Genomic DNA, 16,640 nt, shown 5'->3' on the forward strand with positions numbered 1-16,640 from the left:
TAGCCATTTTTTAAATAACCTGGAACCTCCAGGTCGAGTTCGGATACTTCGGATTGGGCCGGACACTCCGAGTGAGGCCCTGAGTGGAGCTCTCGGCTAAATCTAAATTGTATTTACTCGAACACTCTGGATTAATCTGGAGTATCTGAGTTCTTGCCAAGTTGAGTTCTAAAGTGTTTCGCCAGTCGATTCAAGTCACATGCTAAATATATGCTACATCAACAAGTATATGTCCTATCCAAAGGGTTCTAAACTTAAATTGCACTATAAACCCTAACTATTTCTAAAAATAATTCAATGCGGTTTCTCTAGGTTTACCCGGACTATCCGGGTTGTGCAGAGAGGCTGCTTCAAGGGAGAAATCTCAGCTGATTTGATTTGTGAGCCTCTCCAAGCTAAAAAGGGGGACATGTTTGAGATAGTTCATAGAGTGTAGAACTCACTCACCAACCTAGCAACATGATTCCTAACTCAAATCTCACATAAATCCCTATTTTAGCTCCAAAGCTCAAGAACTCAAGAACTCTACTCTAACTCAAAATCGACTAACAAATCACGCAATCAAGCTAGAAAAAGCCTAAGAGACTTAACCACGGTGCTTGTGGAGGTGGGTGACCGTCGGAAGATGGAGGAAACACTCGGAAAGAGGAAGAACACTATTGCTCCTCGTTCTTCAACCGAGAACACCAAAACGAGTCAAAATCGGCTTGAATCTTTTAGAAAAACAAAAATAAATTGGATGGATGGGAAGCTCATGAGCTAGTGATCGCGTGAGTACCACATACATATCTCGATTCAGCTTCTAGAGTGCAGATTTGAGGGAGAAAGGGAGAGGGGGCTTGAGAGAGGGGGAGCTCCTTCTTCTTGGCCGGTTGGAGCACGGGTGAGGGAGAGAGTGAGCTGAGGGAGAGAGGGAGCAGGTGGGCTGCTGCCCCTTGAGAGATAGGGTGGTTGGCCCACATGTTAGAGAACAGTCCATTTTAGCTGCGAATTCTATTCCTTTCTCTCTCAAATTTTCTTTTCTCATTCGATTGACTCGAAACGAAGTGCTCTAATATGCCTAAATAAATTGTCCTAAAATTAATCATGACACTAATAACATATGGTTAGACTTAATTACGTGATTATGGATTTGAGACGTGACAAACATCCTTTACTAGCTTTCTTCTAGTTAGGTTTGTTTTGTTTCTCCATGGTTTTGCTTCATCTCTATAAAGGGATGGGAGCTTCATGTGTGGGTCGACGATATGCTTGTTGGCGATGCCGGTTCTCCCTTTCGTGCTGTTGACTTGTGCGATGGCGTTGGATTTCATTCCGGCCGACGAGTTTGCCCAAGGTGTTCAGCGTCCTTAATGCATCCTAATTGCAGGATGTTACTCTTAGTGGCTCCAAAAAATCTAATGACCTTTAATGGCCCGTCCTCATCGGTTTTGAGATAGGCTCCGGTTCCCTCGACCCTGGTCGGCAACGATGGATCGGAGACGAAGCTCATGGGTGTCACTGACAGGTCCTATGTGTTTATTGATGTTAGTTCCTTTGCCTGTTATGTTTGTGCTTTGATCTAATATATGCCACCCTCCCCAAAAAAAACACCCGAAAGCGAATCGGCTGATCAGGGTGCACTGATGAGATCCATATCTTTGACTTTACTTCGGCAAAGGTAGATGCACTACAGTAACTAGCAGTTTGCTCTCTCCCGTCTGTCAGATCATGAATGGGTGATCAGGATTTCAGTGATACAGTACTGCTACAATATTTTTATCCTTACGATTGGATGGCTAGCATTTTACTGATCATATCCTCATGAATTACTATAGCATCCCTGTTTTGGCCGAAACAAAGTAAGAGGAAGCGGATCCGCACTGATGATATGCGTCCGTGATAATTGGCGATCAGTCCAGTGCATTTTACGAGTTGATAATTGGCGAATGGTGGTAGTTGAAAAGGAGATCACAGGCATCATTACGCGTCAGATGATCAAACTACTGCATTCTTTATGTTCAGGCTGGCGAATTCTGAATTCTGAAGAGGCAGTAGAAAGACAGTATCCTCGGGTCCGTCAGGTCAGGTGTTTCCAGGGGCTTCTTGTAGCATGTACCCTGCGGTAGAAGTAGAAAGGTTGGAGGAATTTGCAAGGCGAGATGAAAGGTCTCTCTGTAGGCCGTAACTCATCAAAACTCTGACATTTCGGCATTTCGCACCCAAAAGGAGGAGACAGGCATGGTTTTCCTGCAGTGAAAATGATCATTTTTTTTTTGCGGATCATTTTTGTCTAACCGTTGAAATAACGATATGTCAACTTCGCCTGTACAAACTACTCCGGCAAAGTAACAGGGGCACTACAGGAATTATAATGAAATATGTAATTTTAAAATTTTCTTTTACTGTCATGTAGAACTCACATAGCAGATAACGAAAAATAACTGAAATTTCATAAATTTAAAAATTATAAAACGAAATTGAAATCTCTGGCACTACTGTACTGACGGGGAGATGGGTCCATTACTTGATTGGCGGCAGATTTCACTACCACTTGAAAGAGGGGAAGCAGATAATGGTGGCACACAGCATGGAAATTGCAGGGCCGCCCAGGTTTCACCTTTTCTTTCACTTGATTGGTGCGGACTTGAGTGAGTGCTGGCCCATGATCTAATGAGTGCACTTGCAGAAACGAGGCACGCACATATGCATGTCGTTTCTGCATTTTCCTTCTGTCTCTGCACTGTCATGTGACCACGGGAGAACAGGATGTGTGCAGCATGATCTCTCTTTCGGTATCTGTTGTTGGATTCTTCGCATGCAGTCTGCTTTCCCCATCGGCAACGCGGAGAGAGAGAGAGAGCATTGCTCCTTGGAGAAAAGACTAAAAAGAAGCTCGAGCTGGTCGGTTGGCCATTACAATAAGACTGTATTTTTGCTGATTCTTCCTAGTCTTAGTGCGTCAGTTATCTCTGAACCAATCATTTGCCAACACATATATGGACCTCGTTTCCTCATCTAGAACCGTATCCGGCAAATCACGGCACCTAAGGCACGAATATAATCCCACAAGGAGAAACCTGGAAACACTGCACAAGCTAATGGCAAACGAACAAGAGAAGATTGTGTAATCTAAGCTCGTCACTTTCCGCTTGTGCAGCGGAATTCTCTTGACCAAAGCAGGGCCAACCCTGTCTGCGTTTGACAGGGACTCGTTAACAGATCCTCCCATTGCCAACTACTACGAGCTTTCAGCTTTCAATCCGTCGCCCTGCGCCATGCAAATCCTTAATCAGCTTGGTCAGCCTATCCTCCTCGTTTGCCCCCTCCTCCTTTTCCCAGTGAAAATCACGAGCTAAAGTGATGGCTACTTCGCTAACAAAAAGGAAATTTAAGTGATGGCTACTTGCGATCGGCATCTTGCACATTGCCATGCACAGAGATTGGCGCCAAACATGCACGCATGGAGTTGGTGGGAGACCGGGAGTACACACAGTGCCGGACCTAAATCTCACTAGCTCCCGTCATGTATCGAGGTGATGGTGCCTGTAATCTTTGCATTAGCCCGCTGTTTAAGCAATCTGAACTGATCCACTGCGCAGATTCGATCGGGTCCCGGGTTTTCGTTATGACGACATGGCGAATTAAACTAAAGCAAATACTGCACCTGTGGCTGCCATTGATCTGAGCTTAAATGAGCAGATTAGGCGCCACAATACCGTAATCGAAATGTAGTCTCTGGTTAATGGCGATCAGATACTACAATACATTCCACTATGACGAGATCTCTACATGTTTATGACGAAATCTCTACAATGTAGTCTCTGCACGATAGTCTGTCTGAGAAACCGATAGTAAGTAGTAAAAATGACAATGAAATAAGCTTATGAGCCTATGATGTTTAGCAGGAATTCAGGCTTCATTTCATTCACGCCGAGCTGCACATTTTTCTGCTTAGCTTCTTTCTGTAGACACGTATAAGAATGTAGCTATGCAGCACTACCATGACCGTATATGAAGAAAGGCAATGTGACGCAAAGCAGATAGCTTTGCTGCCTGTCTGTGCTGGTCTAGAAGGTCTGTTAGCCACTGGACATTGACACCTCGTCTACAAACAGTTGAGTACCCTACTTTCAGACCTGCTTTTGCAAAATTTCCTGGATGCTGATACAAGAGCAGCCAACAATATCTTGGTGCTTCCTGCAGCAGCACCACAAAAACCATCCTTTATACCATCATACCACAGAGCTGTCAAAGCACAGCCAAATGTGCTAAAGAGCACCCGTCTCTTATTACATCCCATCCCATTCCATTCCCCAAAAGCACAAAAGTGCACCATAGTATATTACAGCAAAAGCAGCTGATCATTCATACCCAAATCATTCACAGGATATCCCCTCTCAAGTTCTGCCCCAAGACCGACCATATCTTACAATTCCTTAACTTGCTTGGCAGATTCTTTCATTCGTCGAGAAGTCATCCTCCTGGAACACCTCCACATTGCGCAGAGAGTTCGTCGGTTTCTGCCGTTCTTTTCGTTCATTTGTTTAGTGCAGATAGCTTTTTTTTTGGCTCTTCTTCGAATGGCAGTACTTAAGGCGAGGAAGGCCTTCAAAGACAGGAATGACTTGCGTAGTAGCATGAGGTGATAGTGAGAGTGAGAGAGAGATTGTGGAAGCTTTGCCTCTTTTTCCTCTGTCATTGTTAGTATAGATAGGCACATCATTTTGCTTCTGTTGTTTATTTATCAGGGGTGTTCAGGAGCTCTATTTCAGTTCTTGCTTGCCATTTTTTTGGGGGTGTTTGCTTCTGCTGTGGGGAAACTAGACTGACAAGCATCAATGCTACTGTTCATAAGAAAAAGACTGCTCCCTGCATTCACATGTTGTGTGATTCTTTTGCTTCTCACCCCAACCCATGGTGATTCAGGTAGCTCAGAGCAAAGCTACAAGATTGCTCAGCCTTTGGAGGTAATTTTCATGTCTTCTACTCCTGAAACTTTTAGCAAAATTTTCCTGGTTCTGTTCGACTTAGCTAGAACCTGAATATCTGACGGTAGAAGTTGTACTACTGACTGCAAATGAATTACTCTCGCAGCTCACACCCAAACTCTCATTGCAACTCAAGCTCCATGCCTTCCTGCTCTGGTCTTCAGTTGGCTTCCTGATGCCGATAGGAGTACTATTAATCAGAGTCTCAAGCAATGTCAAAAGCGCCAAAAGCGTCAAGGTTCTCTTCTACTGCCATGTCGCTTCACAGGTCTGTGTCACGAACTCCCATTTCTTTCAACTGCCCGGTTTCTCACAAAACCATCAGATATTCAGATGCAAGATAATTACGCGTTGCACTGGGCCTCGCAGATTGTCGCCGTCGCTCTTGCCACTGCTGGTGCAGTCCTGTCGATAAGCAACTTCGAGAACGCATTCAACAACACTCACCAGAGGATCGGATTGGCGCTGTACGGCTTCATATGGCTCCAGCCGCTCATCGGCTTCTTGAGGCCAGACAGGTAGATCGGGCAGCTCGTGCCTGAATCTCATCACACAATGCTTGCTAGCATCTTCTTCCCATGCTTCTTGTGACCAAGCTGACATATGATGGCTGAACATGCTGTGTGTGGATTTCTTTCTTCAGAGGCGTGAAGATGCGGAGCGCGTGGTACCTGACCCACTGGCTCCTCGGCCTCGCGATCTGCGTGGTGGGCGTCGCCAACGTCTACGTCGGCCTGCACACATACCAGGAGCGGACCGGCAGGAGCGCGAGGCTGTGGACCGTGCTCCTCACCGTCGAGGTCGCGGCCATGGCGTTCGTCTACCTCTTCCAGGACAGGTGGAGCTACGTGGTGCGGCAGGAAGAAGCTGCCCTCGAGGACGAGCAGAGCGAAGGATCCATGTACCCGGCGAATGATCACAAGGAGGTCGTCGTGGTGCCGTAGCGAGCTTTCGAGACTGAATGCCAAATTGCTAGTTACTTTAGCCACGATCGAGCAGCTGGGATACCAAGAAGGCTGTCCTGAAAAAAAAATTGCATTTGTGCAGGTGAATAGGTGATGTGCTTGTAAGAAGATCGAAGGGGTTGAGTGCCTCTGACACACTCATCTAGCGAGTCCATGACTGACAGATTCTAGAGTAGTTAGATTAGATGCTTGCAATGCATTTCTTAATCATCTCTAACTATTTTCTCTTCATTTTATTCTTTTTTTATTTCCCTTGCTGTTCTAATTTTTTTTATTTTTCCTCATCTCTAACGGTTTCTCTTCGAAACAATTCATGAAGAAAAATGAAAAAAAATCATAGGCCGGAGAGAATCACTTTGTGAAGGAAACCGTTGGAGAATTAAAGAGAACGAGAATCTTTTCGCAAATAGAACAAAATTCACGAAGTGAATCCGTTGAAGATACAAAGTAACACTATTTATGAATGGGACCCATATGAATAGTGTTTGGTTGGGCCGAATTAGGCTCGGATTTGGACCAGGTTTGGGCCTGGATGGGCTGGGCTAGGTTTGGTCTTCACAGTAGTGGGCTACACAGTACTAGCCTTGCTCGGTTAGGGCCGACTGGTTCATAAGCTACAGAGCTGGGCTAGCCCACTGGGATGTAGCCTTTTGGTGGCTGGGGCTTGTCGGCTCGGTTGGGCCGTGCAGGTGCGAGAACGGCCTAGCCATGCATGCGCGTGCGCACAGGCGCGCTGGCCTCAGTAGAGCGGTGAAGGGGGGATCAACGATGAGCGATTACGCCAAAGCGACGCCGGAGGACTCGCTGGAATCACTCACCCGCCGAGATTTTATGATGACGGATGGTCACCAAGATTCTACACACGACAACGAGTTCGTCTGGGGACTTATTGGTGGCGGGCCAGGGCCGAAGCGGCGCCAAACAGCGGTCGTAGTAGGTCTAAGCGGTGGTGCGGAAACCGAGAAACATCTCCCCCGCTTTAGCGCGCCCTGGGCCACCTGCAAGGCTATGGCTGGGTCCATGTGACTAACTTGGCGCGAAGGCCGGCTCAAGAGAGGGCTATGGGTCACCAGCGGCGAGGAATTATGGCGGTGATGGGGAAAATTCACGGTCACACGCGGTTATGTAAAAAGAAGGCATGGGGATGGCTATACGCTAGCTAAGAGGATACACGAGAGGACATGGATGCTCACCGAGTTCAAGGCCGGCGAGAAGTTGGATGGTGGCCGATGATGTAATAGAGTAGTGGCGGTGGAGTAGCTCAGCTATTGGCGCGGGCGGGCTTCTGGTCGATGGAGAGCAGCATAGGGATGGCGACAACTTCCTTGTGTTCCTCAATAGCACGCGGGTGGCTGATCAGCGACGACGAGCTGCAGTGGTGCATAATGGCGGCAAAGCCGGAGCTCTGGTGGTGGTGATATGGAAAAATATGGAAATAGGGATCGGGGCTGGTGTATTTATAGAGTGGAAGGGAGCTATAGAGAGGCGGTGGTCCCGTCATGCTATCCCTGAGGAACAGGACAACGGCTGACGGGGATATTTCCCGCGGCATGGTGGCACTACGTCGGCCATGCGCGCGGGCCACGAAAGTCATGGGTGGAAGATGCTTGGGCTGCACGTGAGAGAGAGCAGAGAGAGAGAGTGAGAACGTGGGCAAGTGGCCGAGCATTCAATGTGGCGGCTGGATATTTCCTGGGGAGGTGGCTATCGCGGTGGCGAGCGGCACGGCGTCGCCCTGGAGGAGGAAGGAGAGGGTGCAGGCGGGCGATCGTGGGATGGGCGACGCGTGGACGACCGAGCTTGGCGGCTAGCGCGCGCGAGGGAGGCTGGGCCGGTAGCACGCTTGTGGCCCATGCGCGGGAGAGGGGGAAGAAGCCGGGCTGGCGAAAGGAGAGAGGGAGAGAGATTGGGCACGGGAAGAAGAAGGAAAAGAAAAGAAAAAAATGTGTTTGGGTTTAAATTTAAATAGATGTATTTGAATTTAGTTTTAACTTTGGACTTGGCATAAATTCAATTGGGGTTATTTGAATTTACAAAATGAGTAAAGCTCTGAGATTTGGAAAGTGATTCAAATAAAAAGTTTTGAATTTAAATTGGATTTGAGCTGAATAAAAATCTAAGAATATATTTGAAATTGAGAGACATTCAATTTCAAATCTCCACATAAAGAATCATAAAACCCATAAATCAATGCATATGAAATAATTTAATACACGGATTATTTTGGAGATAACTCTAGGGTATTTTAAAAATAATTCTAGTGCATCTTAAAATACCTAGTTAACTTAATAATTCTAGGGCATTTCTTGATTTTAGCTGGCTTAATTAATAAAAAAAAAATTAATTTAGAATGAAATATGCAATTAATTAATATGCTAAAACTCAAAATGTTACAAAGATATTACCTCGTCATACATGCCGCAATCGTCCTTCATCTTTCACGCTATGGTTAGGATGGAAACTGGAGAATCCTAACTCTAGAGTGAGGAAGGGGCATATGTATTGGTGTGGTGAAGGAAGAGGGAGCCGTGATCAAGATCAGAGATTAGAGACGAGGGGATCGGGTTGGCAGGATGGGCATGGGCGGTTGGAATGGTCGCGTGTTGCGAGGGAGGATTGTACGATTTCTGCGTGTCATAGGTTCACGGTTTTGAAGGGAACGACAGGCAAGTAAGACGCAAGAAAAGTCATGTTTTATATAGTTAAGATTTATTTATCTTTAATTTCCTATGATCTCGATACATGTTAGTTTTTTTCCGAAAATTGTGAAGCATAGCATCATCTACATAAAAAATAATTTTTATAATTTTTCATAGCTATTTAGATAGTGTTTCGAAGGTTTGAGAGTATTAAAACATGATATTTTTTATTAAACATATCACCTAATGTATTGTTAATAAGTATAGACCGTTCGCTGAATGGGCGATAAGTATAGATCGCATGTTCAGCGGGCTAAAACCATCTTTTTTTTACAATTTTTTGAAACACACGTATATTTTTGCTATTTAAAAAAAAACAAAAAAAATCAAAGAAGAAAGAGCTTAAGCGCACAACTAGCATACCGGCCCATCTCGCTGCGTCGAAAGCACGAGTTTCTTTTTATATTTTCTAACATTAATATTTAAATAAATAGATTTTTGATATAAAAAAATTATAAAATTTGATGGCGGTTAGGCTCTAACTGCCACACCATAGGGTTGTTAGCCCCTTTTGAGGGTGATAAGAGCCTAACCGTCCAATCAGAGAACGATATATATCTAATTTTGTAATTTTTTATATCAAGAGTTTGTTTATTTAAATGTTAATATAAAAAATATAAAAATAAAAAACTCTCGAAAGCACTGCAGCCGCAAGCGGGTCCAGACTAGTTACGGCCCGTATATTCCTGTCTCCTTCAAATGGGCCGATTTTTTTTTTTAAACGGAGGCAGAGCATTGCCTCATTCATTAATGGAGCCGAATGGACCGGACTTGCCCTAATTCTTTCCAGATTTTTTTATATTTCGAAAATAAAAAATTGCAAAAGTTTTGCAAATTTTTCAAACGGACGTTTATTTTTACCATTTTTATTTTCGAAATATAAAAATAAAAAGCTCCTTCTTTCAGTCTATGCATGCAAATGTAAATCGGCCCACGAAGCGAAGAAAAAATCATGGCGGCCCACTTGCTCGCTGCTTCGGGGATCTGATGCTCGACCTCCTCTACGCGAAGCAAGCACGGAATCACCCCCCTCGGTGGTTGCTCCGTCGCCGCTGAACTGAACCCGCCGCCTGCCTCCGGTGGTTCCACCGAAGAGAGGCAGGCAGGCAGCCAGTCGCATTCCCCCCGCCGAAACGTTTCTTGGTATCGGATTGACATGGAGTGGTGATCCATCCGAACTTACGGCTGTTTTCTTCTTGGTAAGGAACCCTAACTTGCTTGGATGTATTTTTTTTTCTAAGACTTGTTATGGGAGATCTCTTATCTGCATTGAGCAATCAAATCTCCCAATCCAAAATTTCCAAAAAAAATCCCATGTCCAACTGCAGCCGCCGGTTGTTCCACCGGAAGAACGGTAGGCTACCAATCGCACTACCCCCGCCGACGCGTCAATTGGTATTGGATCAACGCAGCCTGATATCTCGGGGGGGGGGGGGGGGGGGGGAGTGTGCACATACTGGCTGCCCTCACATTCAGCACTTTAGCAGGCTACACTGGGACTGAGTTGCTCCGAATCCGAGCCATTTTCTCCTGCTTCATGATAAACAGTGAGCTTATTGGGATCTGGATCCAAGCTTGCCGGTGGCTTCGATAGATCCTTGTGGATGCGCTTCTGCTATTGCCACTGCTGTTGTCTTTTGCTGTTTGTGTGAGGCGACGATGCAGCCACATGCGGGCGCTGACTAGATGGGGATGGCCGCATGTTTGCGGCCTTGGTGGGTTTAGTTGGTTCACGTGGTTGTGTTGTGGTGTTGTCATTGTTGGTGATGTTAAGTGCGGTTGAGTGGTCGACCATAGTCGAGCCGTCCTGCGGCTTGGTTCCTCGCTGTGATGTGAGCGTTGACACCTGTCGATTTCATATTACATTGCATCTCTTTTAGGGTTTTGCATCCGTGAATTAAGTCCAGTGGTCCAATGTGTTTTGCGGTGAATATTTGTGCTCAGGGTTAGGGTTTGCCGGACAAATTTAAGCATATTTAAGCTGAGGCATATCAACCTATGTGATCTCTTCGAAAAAACGGACTTTGTGCTCATAGCTCCTTTGTATATCTTCTATATTGATGTGATTGGAAGAGCTAGTCCTTTGCTGCCATCTAGTAGACATTTTTACATCTGTAGGTTTAGGATAAACGTAGTTGCATTTTTAGCGTATAGCTGTATCACTTAATTATAGTCTGTGCGTGGTCGGTCTTTGATATGTCCCACATGAATATGCAATAGAGATGACATAGGTTGATATGCTTCAGCTTAAATATGCTTACTCTTTTCACTATATATACGCTTAAATCTGTGCAAATGTACCTTGTTGTTTTACTTATATTTTGTTGGGTGTCCGATATAGGTTATTTGATATGTCTAAGGGTCGAGCTTAACCTTTTCAGCAGGAGTTGGATCTTAAAGTAATGAAACAAAATGCTCCTCAAAAGCAAATTTAAGTTGGCCACCGCCATCGGCATCATGCTGTCGATGCTATCACTGCTTGTGCACCTTTTTCTTGCAAATTATTCTGCTGGGGGTATCACAAAGTACAGCATGCATATGGATGATGCCCTTCCATTTGGATCGGTAAGTCGGAAGTCCTGACTACGTTGCAGTATCACTTCTCGAATTTTCTGTGTTTTGTGTAATAAGGAATTCATGTTTATTGAGGTTACATTGGATATATTTTCATTGCAAGAGTCGAATAGGTCCTAACATCTTCCTTTTCCCCGCTTCATAATTTTGGCAGAGGCCTTGGCCACGGAGATTGTGGGGTCCATTGAGTACACTTGATCACCTACATCCTTTTTCGAAATCTAGAGAACCCTACGCTGGTAGCTTGTTTCTCAACTTGCAACTATTATATTAGCATTTTCCTTTTTGACATCTTTTGTTAAACTAGTCATTTGGTTATGTAAATAGAACTTCCAGGGGAAATCTACGGTACCAGCTGGTGCATTTGTGTTCCTTTTTGAAGTACACTTCTGCACTTCAAAAAAATCTCAAAAGATAAATACATATAGCCATGCTAGAATATGTATGTTTGCAAAAAAAAAAAAAAAGTGTGCATACACATGTTGATTTATGCGCTGTGCAAAAAGCCAAGTTTGTGCATATATATTTGCAGTATAATTCTATGCCTACGTCTTTTTTTTTGTGGTATGTACAGATCAAATTTTTACAAGTTTGCATATGCGACCATGCTTGATGTCTACGATTTTTTTGAGATATTTTTGACGTGTACAAGTACACAAACTAAAATTGGTGCAAATGCACCCATTTGCTGATGTGCATCAGTACTGTGTTGTTGACCTTGAAAGTTCTTAATTTGGCTCCTGCAAGCTGATGTGGATAAATATGTTTGCCATACTTTGACTATAATTACTCAAGAGCTTATAACATTTTATAAAGTACCAGATCACTTGAAATGCTATGATCTGTATATTCAGTGTGAGCCTTCAAATATAAGCATGCCAAGGTTGGATACATGTCAACCCATTTTAGGAATTTATTTGCAGTTTTTTGTTCGGATCGAAACTCATAAACTGAAACGTTGATGAATTTATTTGATTCACCTTATTACAGCTCCTACTAAGAATAATGGTTTTATTTATGCAAAAATATATGGTGGCTTTGAGAAGATACAGTCTTCGGTAAGTTTTTCTTCTGTGAGGTATTCTTTTATTAAGTTATTATTTTATAGGATCATGACATGTTTCCCTTTGTTAGATCTGTGATCTTGTTGCCGTTGCCAGGCTCTTAAATGCCACTTTGGTTATTCCTGAGATACAAGCAACAACTCGTGCAAAAGGCATCAGGTCGCTGTCTCGTTCCTCATTCTGATATATTTTGATGGTTTCTCTATTCCTTTTTACACTGTTTTCTGTTCAACCTCTCAATATAGCTTTTCCTCTCTTCCCACCTTGCAGTCCAAAGTTCAAAAGCTTTTCTTATCTATATGATGAAGAGCATTTCATAACTGCACTTTCCAACGATGTGGCTATTGTGCATGGCTTGCCAAAGGATCTCAAGGAGGCCAGAAAAAAGTTCAAATTTTCCACAGTATCTCCTAGGAATTCTGCCACTCCAGAATACTACATCACAGAAGTCTTACCCAGACTTGTAAAGTCGAAAGTTATTGGTATAATCGTTAATGGAGGTAAATGTCTCCAGGTATTCTCCTGGCCCAAGCTAACTCTGTTTTGTTTTTCATTCTCTGGTTCAATGTGAACTTGGAGCCTTCACTTTTTTTTTTTTGCAGTCAGTTCTCCCTGCAAGCTTGGAGGAATTTCAGAGGCTTAGGTGTAGGGTAGCTTTCCATGCTCTCAAGTTCCGCCCCCAAATTCGGGCTCTTGGGAGCCAAATAACCGGAAGGTGACACTTTCCACCTTTGCCATTGGTACTTTTTTTTGGTTGTTTGGGGGGGGGGGGGGGGGTTGATAGTCCGTGCGCGATGTAGTTTTCACTGTTTTGATTGTGATATCTCACTACGCTTTTTTCCTTTTTGCCTTGGTTTGCCTCTGCTCCATTACACGGTTACCCTGTGGGAAGACATTAATTTTAAGCATTACGGAATATTTCCTTGTACTTGGAGATTTTTGGTTGCTTTCTCTGGATTGAGAATGTTGATGTTAAACTATGTAAAATTATCTTGCCCTTTCAGTATATCTAGTTATAGGAGCTGAAGCTGCTTTTCTTCCCTCAATTGTACTTTTTTCTTCTAATAGGACTTAAAATGACTTGTTAGCCTGCCTTTTCGGTTCTCATAACTCCAGAATGATTTGTATAGGTTGCGAGCATCTGGCCGTCCATATCTGGCCTATCACCCAGGACTGCTAAGAGATACTCTAGCTTTTCATGGTTGCGCTGAACTGTTTCAGGTTCGGATAGCTAGAATTGTTATGTTCCATTGTCAAGTTTTGATGGATTTCCATCCAATATCTATGTACTGTTTTTCCTTTGTCTGGTTTTTAATTTGGTCTTTTCCAGGATATTCATACAGAACTTATTCAGTATAGAAGGAACCAGATGATCAAACGAGGAACTGTAAAGGAACAGCTAGCAGTTGATTCAGTGTCCAGAAAGGTGGGTGGTTCGTGTCCACTCATGCCAGAAGAGGTGAGCTTGTTCATAATAGTATCCACAATTTGGCCGAACTGTTCATCAATCATATACAGATTAGAGGAAAATTTATGTGCTTGGTAATAATATGTAAACTAGTGTTATATGCAGAGCTGCAGACCCATGAATTCCCAGGATCAGGCCTTTTTTTTTTTTGTTCTGCTAGCAAATTATATCATGTATTCACATTACACATACAATAAATCTGAGGCAAAATATGAGCAACGGAACAAGCTAGTTCCAGTTGGTGATTTTCCTTTCCTCAGTGAACCTTTACCCCAGGGCTTTTAACTTTTATGCTTTGTTTTTATGTTCCTTTGTTTGTTCATTTCCACTCGTTATGAAATGCAAGCTCAACCATCTAGCTCCGAACATACATGCACATGCACACCTATAAAGAAGCAAGACAAAATGAAAAAAGTAATTAGAAAGACTTCTTTGACGTGACCAATTTTTTTCTAGTCTTTGGCCGTGCTTTGCACTATAATTTTGGGCCTACCAATTTTCTATACCAAATGGCACTCTTTGAGAACATAATTTCTTCTATGAAGTTACAGCGATATAATCTGCACAATAGTGTGCCTGATTTGCCATACATGCTTATTGATTCCATTTGTTTGCTAATGCTGTGGTGTAAACAATCATGTATTCCCAGGTTGGACTTCTACTTCAAGCATTAGGTTACCCGCCAACTACGACAATATTCTTGGCTGGTTCTGAAACTTTTGGTGGGCAGAGAATGCTTATTCCTCTACGAGCTATGTATGCTAACCTAGTTGACCGCACTTCATTATGTAGTCAGAGGGAGCTATCTGATTTAGTTGGGCCAGAAGGCCTCCTTGCCTCAGATATGTCACATCCTCCCCCTCCCAAAAGCGAGAAAAAACTCATTGAAGAATGGAAGAGAGTAGGGCCACGTCCAAGGCCCCTGCCCCCACCTCCGGCAAGGCCATTCTATGCCCATGAGAAGGAAGGCTGGTATGGTTGGATTGGTGAGAACGACACAGAACCAGATCCTTCACCCATTGAATTCAGGAGGCAAGCACACCGGTTGCTCTGGGATGCACTTGATTATCTTGTTTCTGTTGAAGCTGATGCATTCTTCCCTGGGTTTCACAATGATGGGAGTGGTTGGCCGGACTACTCAAGTTTGATCATGGGGCACAGGTTATACCAAACTCCATCTGGTATAACCTATAGGCCTGACAGGTACGAAGCCATTACTGTTGTTATAATTACAGACTCTGTGTTCTTTTTTAGAAAAGAAACATAGCTTCCAGCTCCATTAACAAAACCAGGTTTAGAAGGACCTTACACTACAACAAATACAGACTTGTAAACCAGGTTTACAGAGTCTGTGTATAGCTTGAAGGAATTGTTTTTTTTCTTTTTCTTCAGTTGTTAAACATGCATTTTATATCGATTAAAATAAATAGGAGAAATAGTAACCAGTGTTTGTGGTAGTAAAGTAGGCTTCAGGGTGCAGGTGGATAACAACATTAAACTTGGATCAAACACAAAAGCTATGTTGGTTGTTATATCATGAAGGTTACTTGAGTGTTTTGTGGTTTACTATGGGTGGCATTCATAATCATCTTTTGACAACTGTAGCACCAGTTTATGTAGATTACTTAATGTTATGTTATTTTGTGTGATGACCATTTCTCCTTTTTCTTTAATCAACAGAAAGGTTGTTGCTGCACTGTTTGAAAACGTTAGTGATCATCGGTATCACCCACCACGGAATTGGACAATTGCTGCACGTGAGCACCTCAATAAGAGTGCAAATGTGGAAGGCTTCATATCATCAGCTATGTTGTCGAAACCTGTATCATTTCTCAGCCACCCGTTGTCAGAGTGCTCTTGCAGAACAACAAAATCAGCGGCTGTTCAACCGGTGAAAGATAGCCATGGCAGACTCCTATTTGGAGGTGAGGAAGAATGTCCTGATTGGATGGCGCGCAGCTTGGCAACGGTGTCCACCAAGAATAATGAACCTCAGAACGAGGATTATGAGGGTGAGTTACCTGAAGATGACTCTAGCCCAGACAAGCAGCAGGAATCTGACAGAAGTGACACAAATAAATCCTCAGAGCAAGACGAGGAGATGGATCCAGATGATTAAAATGATGTGGAGCATGGATGTATGGCACACCTTTTAACCGCTATCAGCTCCAGGTTACTGGAGCAGTAGAAGCATACACTGAAATGATCCACTGGACCAGCGGGTTTCATCTTGCAGCAACGCATCGGCATCTGGCATATTGCAGGGACAGCAAGATCGTCGATGTCAGGAGCTTGCGTGGATTGTCCTTGGTATACGACCAGACCTCGATAGGGAAACTAACACTTGATTCTTTTCTTCAACTCATTTTTGTTTACATTTTTTGTGGGTGTAGCCCATAGGAATTGTTTCTGTACAAATGTCTACTAACAGGGAATACATTATTTTTTTGGGTGAGTTTGGTCTCTAGCATTTACGAGGGAATCAGACTGGCTTCTGGCATATTGATGTGCATCAGTAAAATATAGAGTAGTTTCCCCCCACAGTTGCTGCGTTTGTGAGTGTTAATTAAGCTGGTTGTTTCAGATTTTTGGTTCCTGTTCTCTTTGCACCACCCAGTTAACAGTCATGCTCCATAGCTTTGTTGGAAAAGGTGAAAAGTGTTAGGGCCGTTAGGTAGAGCTCTGGGAGATGATTCTGTCTCAGAATCGGTGGGAGCTCTACCAAATGTTCTTCCGTAGAATCGATTCTGCGGTAGAATCAGAGAAAATCACTCTCATATTTTGTACTGCGAGGTGAGAGTCGAAAAATCTAGCTTTCACCTATTCCTAATTGATTCTTCTCAATTTCAACACAATCTTCTTCTAGGAATCATTTCCACCACTAATATACCAAACGATTT

General features: G+C 43.6%; 2 protein-coding genes across 2 annotated transcripts; both read left to right on the top strand.

Moving 5' to 3' along the window:
- The first annotated feature begins 4,116 nt into the window (after nt 1-4,116).
- On the top strand, nt 4,117-6,155 carry LOC133929422 (cytochrome b561 domain-containing protein At2g30890-like). The gene is made up of 5 exons (XM_062376170.1): nt 4,117-4,624; nt 4,731-4,949; nt 5,077-5,238; nt 5,340-5,488; nt 5,614-6,155. Exons 2-5 carry the CDS (start codon nt 4,821-4,823, stop codon nt 5,912-5,914), a joined length of 741 nt encoding a protein of 246 aa, XP_062232154.1. The 5' UTR covers nt 4,117-4,624; nt 4,731-4,820; the 3' UTR covers nt 5,915-6,155.
- A 3,935-nt stretch (nt 6,156-10,090) lies between these two features.
- LOC133929423 (protein EMBRYO SAC DEVELOPMENT ARREST 30-like) lies at nt 10,091-16,283 on the top strand. The gene is made up of 10 exons (XM_062376171.1): nt 10,091-11,199; nt 11,363-11,447; nt 12,199-12,266; nt 12,343-12,431; nt 12,543-12,786; nt 12,875-12,987; nt 13,403-13,493; nt 13,603-13,731; nt 14,390-14,943; nt 15,421-16,283. The coding sequence occupies exons 1-10, from the start codon at nt 11,047-11,049 to the stop codon at nt 15,857-15,859; spliced, it is 1,965 nt and encodes a 654-aa protein (XP_062232155.1). The 5' UTR covers nt 10,091-11,046; the 3' UTR covers nt 15,860-16,283.
- The last annotated feature ends 357 nt before the right edge of the window (nt 16,284-16,640 follow it).

The sequence above is a fragment of the Phragmites australis genome, chromosome 9, assembly GCF_958298935.1.
Source record: "Phragmites australis chromosome 9, lpPhrAust1.1, whole genome shotgun sequence".
Taxonomy (NCBI): domain Eukaryota; kingdom Viridiplantae; phylum Streptophyta; class Magnoliopsida; order Poales; family Poaceae; genus Phragmites; species Phragmites australis.